We start from the raw sequence: 15,181 nt of genomic DNA, 5'->3' as shown, positions 1-15,181 counted from the left end.
ACAACTACTGTATTTTTATGGTGGGAATCTTTTTAGAACTCCGTCAGAGGATAAAAATGTGACTCCAGACTGAGCCACTAGTGACTGCTTGACTGCACTTTGTACTTTAATCAAAGGAAGTACAAGTTTTACTCCTACTCGAATGACGCCGCCCAGCCCTCTCTTAGTATGCGACTTGTGCACTCTTTTTTTCCCAGAGCTCTCCATGCCCCCAAACTGCTTGGAGCCCCTCAACAAGGAGAAATGTACTGTATCAAGCATATCTAAATCCCAGAGCAACAGCAGTCACAGCCATACAGAAGAATAACAACTCTCAAGTCCCTGTCCAGCACCTACCCATGCTTCTCGGAGTGCAAAAACAAGATGGCCGCCCTCTGAAACCTTCAACCACACCCTTCCATTTGCACAGACACAACATCAGTTGTATTATAATATGCCCATATACAGTATCGCTCTGGTGTGGACCTCACCACCAGTGAATGTATCCTCTTCCGCATCTTCTCCTACCAGATGTATTATAATGTATTCCTCAGACTCGACAAGGGAGAGATGATCACTTGGGTGACTGGGCCTAGAGGTGTGTGCATGTGTGTGTGTGTGGGGGGGGGGGAGAAGAAGAGAGACACAGGAAGGAAGGATTTGTTGTCTTTCGGAGTGGACCGTTACAAGACCTCACTTTGGAACTTCCCAGCGGAGCTGCACAAAGGGTGTACCCATGTGACCAGAAACGGGGAGCGAATTACTTGGATTAAAAATAAATCTACTCTGATCTTTGACTTATTCAAACTTAATTTGGTGAGCGCTTAGACCATGCATTTGCTTTATACTGACAACTAGAGAACGACCAATATGGGTTTAAGGGCCTATACTGATACTGATTTTTGGAGGTCAAGGAGGCCGATGGACAATATTTTATGCCGATAATGAATATAATTAAATTTGAGCATTTTGATAAATTCCCAGAGACAGCCATAAATCAATTGTACTTAAAAAAAAATCTATCTACATAATATAATGGTAATCATTGTTTTGAATGCTTAATCTCTTGATAAACTGGGTAAATCAAGATGGCATTGGCTTGCCTACTCACAATACAGGTCAAATCATACCCAATACGACTGCATGCATTCAGCTTTTGAGCTAATTTGGGCTCATTTCAATGATCTATGGGTCTACAGATGACAATAAGTTTCCCTTCTATTTGGGACCATGTTAGCCTCAGGGTTGGGGAGTAAACTTGATTACTTTTAAATTCAGAAATTATGTTTGTGGGAAAAACATACATTGATACCGCAAGTGTTAAGTTTGTTCCACTTGAGGGAGTCTGACCAGAAGTCAGACACCACTATGATGACACACCAAATGTGTTTGATGGATCCTTTTTGTCTTCTTCGCATATAATCCAAAAGTAACTGAAAGTAATCATATTGTTACTGATTACAATTTTGGACAGGTAACTGTAACACATTCCATTTAGAAAGTAGTCTACCAAACCCTGTTAGGCCTAGTGATCAACAAAATGTTAATAGGAGTAGCCTATTGTCTTCTTTTATGAAGACGTGCGCTGTCTCTTTAAAGGTGCTACACATAGGATTTTTCTGAATTGTTGCATTGTAATTACAGAAAATGTTCATAATAGAGTGGAATGATAGTGTTTCAGTGTTACTTATCTGCCAGTGTTGTGATTGGCTGTGATATTCGCATAGTGATTTCTCCCGCCAGAGCTGCATCTGTTGTCAAAATGGGAAAGCTGTTTTGACTTTGGCTGTGTTATCTAGTGGAAAAGGGGTCAATCGGATAATGTAGAAGTCGCTCCGTCCTTTACTGGTTGTTAAAATTCTACACTGTTCGCTCAATTTCAGTTTGTGAGAAAACAAGCACTTAACAGTGTAGGGCAGTGGTCACCAACCTTTTCTGAGTCGAGATCACCTTGAGTAAAAAATGCAAGCCGAGATCTACCGCCCTTTTTTTTAACATGACTTAAAAAAAACGCAAAAAAAATAAACGCTATGCAACATTAACCAATTAAAAACGGTTATGTAGCAATGAGGTCTGTGCAGTAGGCTATAGGCCCAATACATTATCACTGCATATGGACTATGCTTGAATTGCCGTGCCAATGTTGTTCTTCTCATTTTGGAATTATAGGTATATGATCACACTGGTAATAGATCATTTGTCGTATTACTTGAGAGGCTGAGTGAGCATATATTTTTTTTTTTACTGGACTGATTGCCTGGATCTATTGGTCAGTCTGAGGAGGGAGCGAGCAGCGGTGAGGTTGACCCTCACCCGACTCACCATCCCTTCGCTCTCCCTCCCTCTGCTGTGAAAATGGGACACAGTCTTCCATCTAATGGCGAAACTCAAGTCGCACTGCATTATTTCTGCTTCATGCAATATTCCATGTTGCCAGAGAAAGTTAAATACTTGATATTAAAAAAGACAAGCCACTAATAATAACAACGCAAGCTTTGCTGTCCTCATTTATTGCAGCAGTGCTGGTTGTAGCGTGAGTGGAAGTGGGGAGAAAGTGCATTTTATGGCTTATAAAAGGTGTTGAACAGTGTGTTGACAGTGCTGAATAGCAACTTAGACATGAACTTACTCATAAAAACAGAAACTCTTTGATGTATTTGTTGAGTCTCTCTAGTTCATGGTTTTAAATGTTTTTTTGAAATCTCACAGTATCAACTTTGCTTCTTTTTACAGTCTATTGCTCGGGGAAACAGTGCAGTGATCTGATTAGACATCGGTAGGCCTATAGGTGCACTTGAATTGCTTTCTGGGCCTGCCGGATAGGTAGGCGTTCTACTTTCAGACACATGAAGTGGTTCAAAATGGGATTAATTTGCCTTCCCATCGCTAGGGCTGCTGAATCAGGTAAACTTACCGTCAACAGCGAGAAACCAATAAAAAAATACAAATAGGAACGCAAGGCTTTATCATTGGTTTTTTACAGAAATGTTTGGTGATTGACTAGAAATGCTTGGAGATCAACCAGTCGCTCGCAATTGACCGGTTGGTGACCACTGGTGTAGGGAATCATTGTATCATCTAAATCGCTGTGAAATACCTTTTCAAAAACAAAAAGCTGGTGGACAAAAACAAAAAGTTAAAGGTGTGAGAAGTAAAGCGTGAGCCTCCGCCTTGTTATGGGGAAATGGGATGCTGGGGAGGGGGAGATTTGTTTTGAATGCGGCCGAGTGCTGTTACAATTCACCTAGCTTCCAACTTGGGAGAAATTCGAGGTGTAGCACCTTTTTAAGAGAAAATTCACCACTCAGGACTCAAGTAGCCAGGCAGTTCGAGAGAAGAAACCACTGGCCACTCATGTAGTCATTTAGCAGTGAATTATTAACCCAATTTTTGGTGACAATCAGCTTTGAAATGAGCATGTTTTGCTTTATGGTAGCTACCACAAATAAAGTTCTAGGGTAGAGAACTGACGTTAGCAAAGTTGTCTTTATGAACACTAGCTATTGGTATGTTGCTTTGTAAAGTGCTGCAGTCTGTATGGACATTGTTTTGCCAAACAGTAAATTAACACTAAACATTTCTACATTCCATGTGGCACTATTCAAGTGTGCTAAATTTATATGCAGCATGAGTGGGTAGCTAGCAAGCATCCCAGAGGTTCCTTGAGGACAGGCTAACTAGCAATGGGCGGTGCCGGCCAGCAGGAGTTTCACACGAGAGGCAAGTGCGCTGAGGCTTTAAAGGGGAAACCGGCTGAGCCGATAGAATAGGAAAGGCTAATATCGGCACAAAATATTGTCCCGACCAACTATTGGTCGTTCTTTACCGACAACCATAGCATTTTTGCAGGGTTTTATTTTGCACATTGCGCACACACTCACACACGCACACCTAAAGCCATTTTTAACCCACAAAACATGACTATCGTCCCAGGGAATGCATAATGTCGGCCTGAAAGAGGTTTGAATGTAGGGCTTTGCGGAAGTTTGCATGTTTCTACGTACTGTATAAGAGGAGCGTTTTGAAGTTGTGTGCCTCCTGCATGCCCTCTGCTTTAAGAACAACAAAGATAAGGACCCTGTCATAGATGCACATTCTTATTTACTTATAGGCTGCATACAACATATCATCTTCAACACCAGAACCTAAGCATTACGGAAGTTGGTAGCCAAGGACTTTGATCAAACCTTCAAATTGTGCTTCATTTTGTTTCCCAGTCATTCACTCCCTGTTGCTCACCATCACCCCCCCCCCCAACTGGAATTGTGGAATAGAGCGGATTGTCTGTTTGGACAAATGGCAGAAAAGAAGGTCCACCCCTTTTTTGTCTGCACTCAATGAATAATTGAATGCATGTATTTTAGCTTGGGGAGGGGGCATATACTGAATATTAGTCATCTGGAAGAGGACTACTATTCCTAGGGTGCTTTGCTTCAGCACACCTCCCTCCCTGGACTGGACACAGAATGGAGGCTCCGACTGGAACTGCTGACCTGGATCTAGCTGTAAACTCTGCAGCGCTGCTGTGAACAGCCAATCCAGCACAGGAAGCAAGGCATTGGGCTCGTGTTGTCCAATATCCACAAGGAACAATCAGTCCAAATGTACGCGACTGGGTTCGCAGTGCGAATCGTCTCAACTCAACTCGTTTTTTTTTTTTTTCTATAGAAATGTATTTTGTTTTAATATTAAAACTGGACTTTTTGTTCTTGGATAAGGGAGGGTTGGTGTCACTCTGGCCAGAAACCTAGAAATCATGGGGGTGCCATAGAAACACCACCAGCATAGTTTTGAGGTCTGATATACTCTTACATATACACACTGCAATATTCATACAGGCAATACTCTGTGAACTCTAAACTCCTAACTACAAACTCTGGTAGGAGGGGTACCATATCGCTTCAGGAATGGCAGCTGAACCTGAGAATGACCTTTGCTTGTTGGCTTGGCTGTCATTGTAAAGCAAAAGAGCTAATTAACCTCCCCCCTCAGATCCTATTGGAGAGTCAGTGTATTATTACGCCATGCGATGACTAGGACGTTGGATCCAGAATGGGGTAATACAGGTGTTAATACGAACCGTATCGTTCTACGGCCAGCTTGTTCACTAGTTCTCTTAGAGGTCTCGACCAGTCAGATATCAAGTTTCCTATGCGAGATTGACCAGAGAGGTAGGAGTTTCCCCATGATACCTGTCAGTTGTTGTAGTTTAGCTTTACCTGTATAGTACCAGCCAACCAGCATTTTCACTGTAGCTTTCATATTTATTAATTATTTACTACAAAATGCATATACCTATTTTTCATTGTGAACTTTGCAGTTTGGTGATGGGGACCTATCATTTACAGGCCTTTTTAGATTTCATAGCGTATTGAGAATGGGAAATGGAAGAAGTCATCACACAGAATACAACAATAATGACCCCCGACCCTGAAATCACCACCTTGTATTCCTCTAACCCTGTGGAAATTGGAGGTGCAATTACCCTCCTCTTGCTATCTAGCAATTTACGTGTTTACCTTTTTAAATAATTATTCCTCCACTTACTGTCAATGCTGTGTGTGTGATAATCCTGGTCTAGAATTATGAGAGGAAGTTTTAGTCAAGGTTTGTCTACTGGTTATTGTGTGGACAAGTATAAGGAATGCTCATTACACATTTGCAAGGATTTTTACACTTGGAGAGAATATTTTATAGAAGAACCTTTTCCAGAAAATACCAAGAACTTCCAATCTTTTGAATTGAAAAGTTTTGTTTTGGGACCCATAAACATATGTTCGCTGCCCAAAATGTTCTGCCCTTTCGATTCGCCTGTTAGAAGGGCTCCGGCTCAGCTCAGCATCATAAAGCATTAGTGTTGCCATGTGGTCCCTTACACGGCTACTGGCCCGTCTGCGAACATGTGTTTAGTGCAAACGCACACCGCTTGATGCTGTTCAGAAGCCCTGGGCTGATGTGCCAAGGGCTACGTGACGACTTGGCCCCGCGACCAGTCCTCCTCGGTTACCAGCATGACGACCGCCAGCCGGCCACTCGTTCCAAATCTGTGTTTCCGACCTTGTCACTTCTGTCCTGCACAGTGGTTCTGAGAAGGGAAGAGTACAGTGGTTCCAGTTTCCCCCCTTTTTCTCCTCCTTCCCCTACCTCAAGAATGCCTTGATTTTTAACGCCCGTGATAAGCAATGCTAGTTCTGAGAGCCGTTTTACAGGCTGCCAAAGCTTGCCAGCAGACACTGATATACAGCTCCCGGGTAACCGAAAGGTCGAAGGTCAAGGCTGGAGCTAATCGCGTCTTTCCCTTTGACTTTGGAGGGTTATAAATACTGGGGGGGAAATCGAGACGATTTGGCAGCGTCCAGCACTAGCCCTGAAACAGAGGCAGTCGATGGGTGTCCAGTCAAAACTGGCCCGCTCTGATGTGCCAAAATCCACATGCTAGTGGTTGTGTCCATCATAGCCAAGGGATTTATGTATAATGCTCATATTCAAGTGTCTGTGCAGACTCTCGATGCGAATCACTCACTGGGGATATTTTGATAGTAGGTAAATTGAGCTTGAGCTCCTTTTTAAGAAGGTACGGATTTCGGAGCTCCGTGTCAAAGTTGAGCCCAGAACACGTGCACTTCAACGGTCATAGACGTACGTCGCCATGGGTTGGGTATCATCATATCATTAAGCCTATGATGCAAGGCCAGCACCCCTTCCCCCGCCATACAGTCTCCCCTGCCCCCTACACTCTGAGGGGGGGGGGGGTCCCAGGATGACAGCAGCTGTCGGAAACCATAGGTTTAATGTGCTCTCCAAGGGTCGTCCCGGAGATGGGCTTCAAAGAAAGACGTTTTTTAAAGGATAAGGCTGAAACTCCCCCAGCAGAAATGCACATCCACTTCTCCCCTACATGGCCCATGTGTACATGAACACTTCACTGTAACGTTACCATAACTTCCACTGCTGAATGGCCTCGCTATGCCCATCTAAGGGTTAGCAAGAGGAGTGGATGTGCGTTGAGGAGCTCTGATTTGGGGAAGAGGATGTGTCATCAGGACCCCTTACCACAGAACGTCCTCAAGTGTAAACTGGGTATTAACGAATGATGTTTTGGAGTCTTTCCAGGCTCCACACGCAGCTGGAAATCGAAATAAGGCATTGCAGGATTTCAAAAGGGCAATGGTTCTGAAGTCTCCAAATGTCTTTGTTTGGGTATAGTGAGTATCACAGATATTTTGTCTGCTCAGATTACTGCTGTATGGAGATTGTCCGATTAGGTATGATAGGAGAAAGACTAGGTTTAGACAGGAAGAACCTCCCACCATTTTGAGATGAGAACAGAACGGTTAACTCTCCTCATTCTGTAACTTCTGGTGTATAAACATCTGTTATTTACACGTCATTGTTTTTTCCTCTCTTACAAAGTAGCGGAGAATGTACTTAACGGAGGGAGGCTAAGAGACCGGAAATGGCTCTTTGGAATGAGTTGGCATTGGTCCTCAAAGGCCTCCTTTGTAACTGGAGGGTTCATGGTGTCAATGGACATCAGAAACGGTAATCTGCACTTAACCAGCACTTAACTTAAGACCCTACATAAGTAAGCCCCCTTTTGTCAAAAGTCACTTTTGCGTGTGTCCCTGACAATTTTATTCCACTCTTTGTGATTATTTTTCTTTGCTGAATGTAATGGTCATCAAAGTGTGTGTGTGTGTGTGTGTGTGTGTGTGCGCGTGCGCATGTTTTTTTTGCACCGGCCAAATTGAAATTGATTGAAAGCAACAACTCGTCTGATAGCGTGAGGAGTTGTAGACTGTTATTGTACAAATTATTATGGAGTCCTTCATTTTTTTTTTAAACAATTGTGATGATTTCGTGAGGCATGGCACTCGATCACATCCGTCTTTGCCTTCTAACATTGTGCCAAAATCATTCCACAGTGTTTCCATTTTACAGTCCGTGAGACAGCGCCAGTGTTTTCCAAGATGGATACCCTGTCTCTTTGACTATTTGTGCTGAAATAAGGGGAAATATTCAATTTGAGGGTTTTTCTTTTTTTTCAGCCCATGTATTTTTGTGTCAGTTTTGTAAAACAAAAGATGTCTTATTTTGGAAGCTGTATCAGATAGATTTTATTTAAGAAAATCTTGTAATTTTGTAAAGTGGGCCTTATTGAAATATATTTAGTATTTGTCCTCTTTGATTGTAAGGATTTCATTTTTGCTAGATACTGTATGCATCTTTCTCATTAATGCATTCCTGGAGAATACTTTCCCCTTTTTGTTTTAGTGCGAGAGATGTCTCATGACCTTGAGCTATGAGATGGCAAGAGGAGAGAGACATGTCAGAAGCCAGCCTTGTGTCATAGTCATTGAAGAATGAGAGTAATGTACATTTTATCAGGAGTGGGTCTGCTAGGAGTCAACAGTCTTAAGTCATTTGCCATGTGGCGTCCTGTTTTATTAGCGGTTCAGGAATCAGTCAGTCGGTCCAGGTTTTTTGCTACTCTGTTCCCCCCCCCCCATTAATTCAGGGTTTGTTCATCTTGTGTGCTGTTTGCAAATGCTGCCAAAGAAAAAGATGTTTAGGCCTCAAGACACACACACACACATACTTGTGAAGAACTGGAGATTCTCCAACACACACCCACTCCCACACACACAGGGGAATTTGGCCTGTACAATCAACTAGGGGGGGTTGGAAGTCATGTTTTTATATTGCAGTGTGTTTATAGATGGATAGAAATGCTTCTGAAATATGGGGGGGACTGAACGTTGTAACGAAGAGAGAAATGTACGTTATGAAATCAGATCAAAAAGGTTATTCTGGGTGTCGCTGCGCCAAGCTTTTCTGTGCCGGTAATACACAGCAAAACGGTGCGGGATGCTTTTCTGTCCTCGAGTAATAATACATTTGTGCATGTTTAACCTTCCCGCACTCCTGCATGTAGGTCTCTCAAAGCTGCCAACTGTACAGCGGACTATGTATTCCAATCAAATAAAAAAAGCAACTTGTTTGTAACCTTGTTTTTGTGTCCGTGTCGACTATACTTTGCACCTGTACTGTGTATGCCTCTGTGTTACGGGAAAGTGTAAAAGTCCACTCGACAGTGTTTTTAGGTTTTTTAATTTTTGTTTCGAGGCCTCTGCATGCTTGGATTTGACAGCGCCACTCCCTAGCACGTGTGAGTGCACTGCACGCGAGTGTGTTTTGGGCGAGAGCAACAATTCCATTGCTTTTATATCACCTGCAATTGAGACTTGGCTAAAGAGAGGACGTTTTGACGACGTGGAAACCACAAACCCTTGTGGAATGCCCAGTCAGCACACTCACCTTGCTATTAAACAGCACTGCCTGGCTGTGAGAAGGCTAGGATTGTTCCCCGACAGTCTTGCATCAAGCAGGTCTAGTGACAGGGTTATAGTGGGGCTGGTGGCTTGGCTCAGTCACGTCGGCTGCAAACTTGATGGGTTGGCCTAGCTCAGACTAATGGGTGGCACTTTATTTGAATGGTCTGCAGCGCATCTACAGATGGACTGTCAGTAACATTTCAACTCTCTACTCACCTTTAATCGTGTCCTAACCATTAACTTAACCCTAACCAGCAGTTGCTTATCAACCAATTTGATAGTATGAGCAATCTGGGCTATCCAAATGAGTGCATTTGACACAAGTTGTGATAGCATGGATATTTCTTATGAGTTTGTCTGCACATAACAACAAAAAATCAAAACCATTGTATAACCTGAGTGTGAATTAAGCCATTGATTGAACTCTGGAAAAGTGGGTCACAATACAAAAAAAAAAAAAGGTTCCGGGGGACCACTGAGTAGGTTAAGGCCTTGTTTCAATCCGTGGTGCGATTGAATTTTTAAAGGTAAATTCCCATTGAGACCCCATATGAAGTGTTTACAGTAAATGCAGTCTTCGCGAACGAGGGAACATTGCCTTTAAATTTCAATTGCGCTGTCGCGTGGATCTTTAGTGCTACGGATTGAATCGAGCCCGTATCCGCAAAATATCTGAGTAGGATTGCTGATCAGGACCCCACCTGTCGATATAATCGTATCAATTTGGATCTGAAAGGCCAACCTGATCCTAGATCATCACTCCTACTTATATGCTTTATGGATATGGACCATGGGGTTAAAAGGTCTCATTCAAGGTCATAATTTCTCAAAAGGTCATGTCCTAGGGAGGGACTTAGGAAAACCTGCTCAGAAATTCACGAGTATACTGGCATGGGTGACCTAAATAGTATGTGTGACGTCAAGCATGCAAATAAATCACTATGCAAGTTGGTAGGGAGAAAGAGAACTCCATTTCAACCACCAAATTTTGAATATGAAAACCTTAGCAGTTTAATTTAGTAAATATCGCTAAATTGTTAAGAGGTTATGTTATGCGGATGTGACTGCAGGTGTTTCAAGTGGTTCCAGAACTAAAATGAACGTAAGCTTACATGACTCTTGCAACATGTTAGTACCTGCCTTTTGGCATCTACTACAATGTGATCTCCTAAGGCTTTTCCATCAATTCTACTATCATCCTGACTTGGGTTTGAGTATCAATAGTGTAGGCCACGTGTCAAACTCATTCCATGGAGGGCCGAATGTCTGCGGGTTTTCACTCCTATGTACTTGGAATTACGGTCACTGAATTAGCAAGGAACCACCCTCACATGGTTGTTGAGGTCTTAATTAAAATGAAAAAAAAAAAAAATAGGCCCCCATGGAATGAGTTTGATACCTCTAGCTGATTCTTGAAACTGTCACGTGACAAGAGTCTGGGTACATTTCCAGGCTGCTGTGTGAGTCACACGGGTGTTGGAGATTTGTTCAGACACGCTGAAGGCAGCCTCCTTCAAAGCTTTGTGTGACATATCTCGCAAGCAGGGAGACATACACCTGCCCATAGGAGAAGAAAGTTCTGAACTCCAATGGAAACAGTGTGTGTATAGATAATACAAATCCCACCAGCCACCCTGAGCCCCATGGTAAACCACACATGGAAATAACCCAGTGCCAACCTTGAGAGCTATTTCAATACATTTCCAACCAAAGTTACTATAGTTAAGTCAAACCGCTGTGGTCCACAGTTCTATGCAGAGGAAAAATCCCTCTAATATAGAGATATTGGCATTGAGCTATGTTCCCAAACTTCCCAGTGCAATTTTTCCATTGGTCCATCAGACCCCTACAATGGCGTAAGCTGGCAAAGCCTGTCACAGCCACCACACGCTCCAGGGAGCAGGCCAATGGTCAGGAAGAGGACAGGGAGTCAACACTACATAAAACACTGTGGCCACCCAGGTCAGCGATGTGTGGCTAGTGGGGAGTCCCGATTATCTCTCCTTCCTCCCAAAGTCTGCACGTGTTCACGTCCCTATATTGATTTTAAAAGGAAATTACTGGTATAAATATGGCAGAAACTCCCACTAGCCCATGCCTACAATCCAATGCTTTTAGATTTGTGGGTTGTGAACGAGTGTACACTTCAGGAGAAAGGAGAGATTGTCTCCTCCACTCATAACCACCTGGATTGTGTTAACTAGGGGATGAAACCTGAATGAAACACTGCAGATACCATCTGAACTTGTTCAATAAGAAACTAGTTCTCTTGACTGGCAAGATGTATTTATTTTTATACCCAAACGACAAAAGTTTTTTTTAAGTATGTAATGACAACAAAATATCAAAACTAGCTGTTAAAATAATTAAGAAACATTCACAACTGGAATTTCTCGCTCAACAATCATAGTATGGATCTTTTTGCATTTCAATACAAACTTTTCTTTCCTCCAACCCTACATGGCATACAACTAACATTAACGACAGTAGCCTTAAAATAATCAATACAATGCACTTGTAGGCTACAACATTGCAGCAACTAGCGTTTCAATGGGAGTGAGTGCAATTGTGTTGCTAGATAGCGCCGCACACCTGCCCTTTACAAGTACAGTAGGTAGGGAGCAGCGTTTGATCGGCTGCCCTCTGTTGTTCCGCCTCTTCAGCCCATCCATCTTTATCGCTGGAACGAGGTCAGCTATGACACTAGTGTCATCCTACTGGGGTAGGAACTGGCTACCCTGCTCATAGTAGACCCTGGTCCATCCAAATAGGCCAATTCCTACCCTCATCCATGACTAATCACCTTCTAGCAGCACGGAGGTTAGCTAACAGGGCCGGAAGGGAGACTGAAGCATCTGAGACTTCCATTGAAGGTTCCACCTAGCTGCATCAGCTATGAGGACTCACAGCGTTGACTTAGTGAGGTGGTGGTGGATGTGGTCATATTAAGGGGACAAGAACAGGCTAAGTAATGTGCTGGTGCTGGCTCGTCCTTTGGGAATGTACATTGGGGTTTCACTGTTCTGTCCATATATTAGCATTGGTGGGGTTAAAACAAAAACACAGGCACATTCTTTACATCTAAAGAGTCTTTGTTAACAGGAGTCACTGACATCACTTGAACATGGAAGGACATTGTAAAGGGAAAGGGGTCTAGACGCTGGGGGAGGGCTGAAGGGTGGTGGTGGGCGTGGCCTGTCGGGGGAGGGTGTACATGGCGCCCAGGAACTGGTCTGCGATGCGTCCCGCCTCTCGCAGGCCGCTGAGCAGGGCACCATGCACCGTGGCCGGGTAATTCCGGATAGTGTGCTCCCCAGCGAAGAACAGACGAGGGACAGGCTGCGGGGAAAAAAAATGGGGAGAGAAAAAAAACAAAACCATCAAAACGACAAACTCATCATCCCAAACATAAATTTGAGTGTTCCCGTCAATTAGTGTGTCAACATCAGAACGACCCTAAAACATCTGTCGGGAACCACTCGGTTTGGTCAAATAATTGTGGGTTGGCTAAGGAGGATGAGATTTGCACACATGCTCTGGTGGTTTAGTGAATGGGATTGGCCAAAAAAATGCATGAAATGTGCAGAGCGACTTTCTAGCGTGTGGTAATATTCAACATTCTCATTGGCTTAGAGCAACGGGCCGTTTAATGATTCAGATGGGGGGGATATAGTCTTTGTTTATAAGGAAATTGTTTAAATATCAAGGTAACGTATCTTAAAAACGGTGACCAACTCTGTTCTGATATTTGTTGATCAAACCTTCCCTACCGAAGCGCTCATATTATGGGCAGCAGCATGAGACAGAGCAGAGAAGCGGGTGAAATGTTACAGCAGTATTTTTGACATACACAGGCGAGACGTGCTTTGATAATACAAAACAAAGTAAGGACTTTTCATGCGAGACAGGAGTCAAGATTTTGGGTTTCAGTCAGATTGGGACGATAGATGAGCAAACAAATAAGCTACCACTTCCACCCGTCCAGCCAGAGATCAATTAACCACATCTACAGACCGATTCAGTGAAACAAAAAAAATATATATATATATATTTTTTTTTTGTTTTTGTTTCACTGAATCGGTCTGTAGATATATATATATATAAACATTGGTTGATTATCAGAGAAGTAAGTCACAGGCTTTTGGTCATGAGTAGGACACGCTGAAGAACAAAATCCACTTGTACAACATGATAGCAAAATGTTCTGATCAGTTAACATATGATCAAACTAGAAAATGTGATCATTAGCGCTCACCTCCCTAGCCTAATTGTTACCGAATATCCAAACAGAGATGCAGTGAAAAATCAATCCATGTCAGTTTAGTTATCTAGAGTCCCCCACGATTGTCTCAAAGCAGCGCGATGGCACTGCCCCAATCAAAATGGTGCCGAAATGATCATCTAGGAGACCATACACACACACACACACAACTATTGCTTTAAATATTTGGATAGGACTTTGGGAATTTCGGTATAAGGAAGAATGATACATGCCTTCAATTGCATTAGCCTACTTTACTCCAATATTTTCATCCTTCAGTTCATAACTAAATAGTTTCTCTCTGCACTTTTTCTATGCCCAAAGGCTGTTTCGTCTCCTCACTCTGCTGCCGCCCACATCCGCCACGTTGTCCTCCACACTAGTTTAAATTAATAGTGCCTGCAGAAAGCATTCATAGCCCTAGACTTTCTCCACTCAATTTCTCACGCAACACCCGATAATGACAAAGTGAAAACATGCTTTTAGAAATATTAGAAAATGTATTGAAAATGAAATACAGAAATGTGTGAATACTTACTTTAAATTATTTACACTTGAGTCAATACATGTTAGAATCCCCTTCGGCAGCGATTACAGTCTTTCTGGGTAAAGTCTAAGAGCTTTGCACATAATATTTTAAAAAATTCTTCAAGCTCTGTCAAATTGGTTGTTGATCGTTGCTAGACAACCATTTACAAGTCTTGCCATAGCTATTCAAGCAGACTGTAACTAGGCCACTCAGGATCATTCAATGTCTTCTTGGTAAGCAACTCCAGTGTAGAGATTTGGCCTTGTGTTTTAGGTTATTGTCCTGCTGACACATGAATTCATCTCTCAGTGTCTGGTGGAAAACTGACAGAACCAAGTTTTCCTCTTGGATTTTTCCTGTGCTTAGCACCATTAAAAAATTTTTTTAAACCTGAATAACTCCTCAGTCGTTAACAATTACAAGCATACCCAAATGATGGAGAGAGTGGTACTGAGTAATGTGTTGTATTGGATTTGCCCCAAACATAACACTTTGCATTCAGGAAATAAAGTGAATTGCTTTACCACATTTTTTGCAGTATTACTTCAGTGCCTTGTGGCAAACAGGATGCATGTTTCAGAATATTCGTATTCTGTACAGGTTCCTTTTTTTTCACTCTGTCAAATGGGTTAGTATTGTGAAGTAACTACAATGTTGATCCATCCTTAGTTGTTTCCTATCACAGCCATTCAACTGTTTTAAAGTCACCATTGGCTTCAGAGTGAAATCCCTGAACGGTTTCTTTCCTCTCCGGCAACTGAGTTAGGAAGGACGCCTGTATCTTTGTAGTGACTGGGTGTATTGATACACCATCCAAAGTGTAATTAATAACTTCACCATGCTCAAAGGGATATTCAATGTCTGCCCTTTGCAAGGCAATGGAAAACATCCCTGGTCTTTGTGGTTGAATCTGTGTTTGAAATTCACTGCTCGACTGAGGGACCTACATAATCATTTTATGTGTGGGGTACAGAGATGAGGTAGGTCATTCAAAATTCATGTTAAACATATTTATTGCACACAGAGCCAGAGCTCTATTGCACACAGAGCTCCAGACATTTCAGCATTTCATTAATA

The 15,181-nt window shown here is 42.6% G+C and overlaps 2 protein-coding genes across 9 annotated transcripts in view; one reads left to right on the top strand and one right to left on the bottom strand.

Moving 5' to 3' along the window:
• LOC112256466 (leucine zipper protein 1) overlaps positions 1-8,990 on the top strand; it is an 84,996-nt gene extending 76,006 nt beyond the window's left edge. For both annotated transcript variants that reach the window (XM_024429740.2, XM_024429741.2), the window contains exon 5: positions 198-8,990. The gene's annotated coding sequence lies outside the window, so the exon portion shown is untranslated. The remainder of the gene's footprint in view (positions 1-197) is intronic.
• Positions 8,991-11,554: 2,564 nt separating this feature from the next.
• The window catches only part of LOC112256467 (lysine-specific histone demethylase 1A), a 28,463-nt gene continuing 24,836 nt past the window's right edge, over positions 11,555-15,181 (bottom strand). For all 7 annotated transcript variants that reach the window (XM_024429747.2, XM_024429742.2, XM_024429748.2 and 4 more), the window contains one exon: positions 11,555-12,653. In XM_024429747.2, coding sequence (XP_024285515.1) covers positions 12,468-12,653 — 186 coding nt within the window. In that variant the 3' untranslated portion in view covers positions 11,555-12,467. The remainder of the gene's footprint in view (positions 12,654-15,181) is intronic.

The sequence above is a fragment of the Oncorhynchus tshawytscha genome, linkage group LG08, assembly GCF_018296145.1.
Source record: "Oncorhynchus tshawytscha isolate Ot180627B linkage group LG08, Otsh_v2.0, whole genome shotgun sequence".
Classification (NCBI taxonomy): Eukaryota; Metazoa; Chordata; class Actinopteri; order Salmoniformes; family Salmonidae; genus Oncorhynchus; species Oncorhynchus tshawytscha.
Note: the sequence above shows the minus strand (reverse complement) of the source record. Positions and strands in the feature narration are given on the sequence as shown.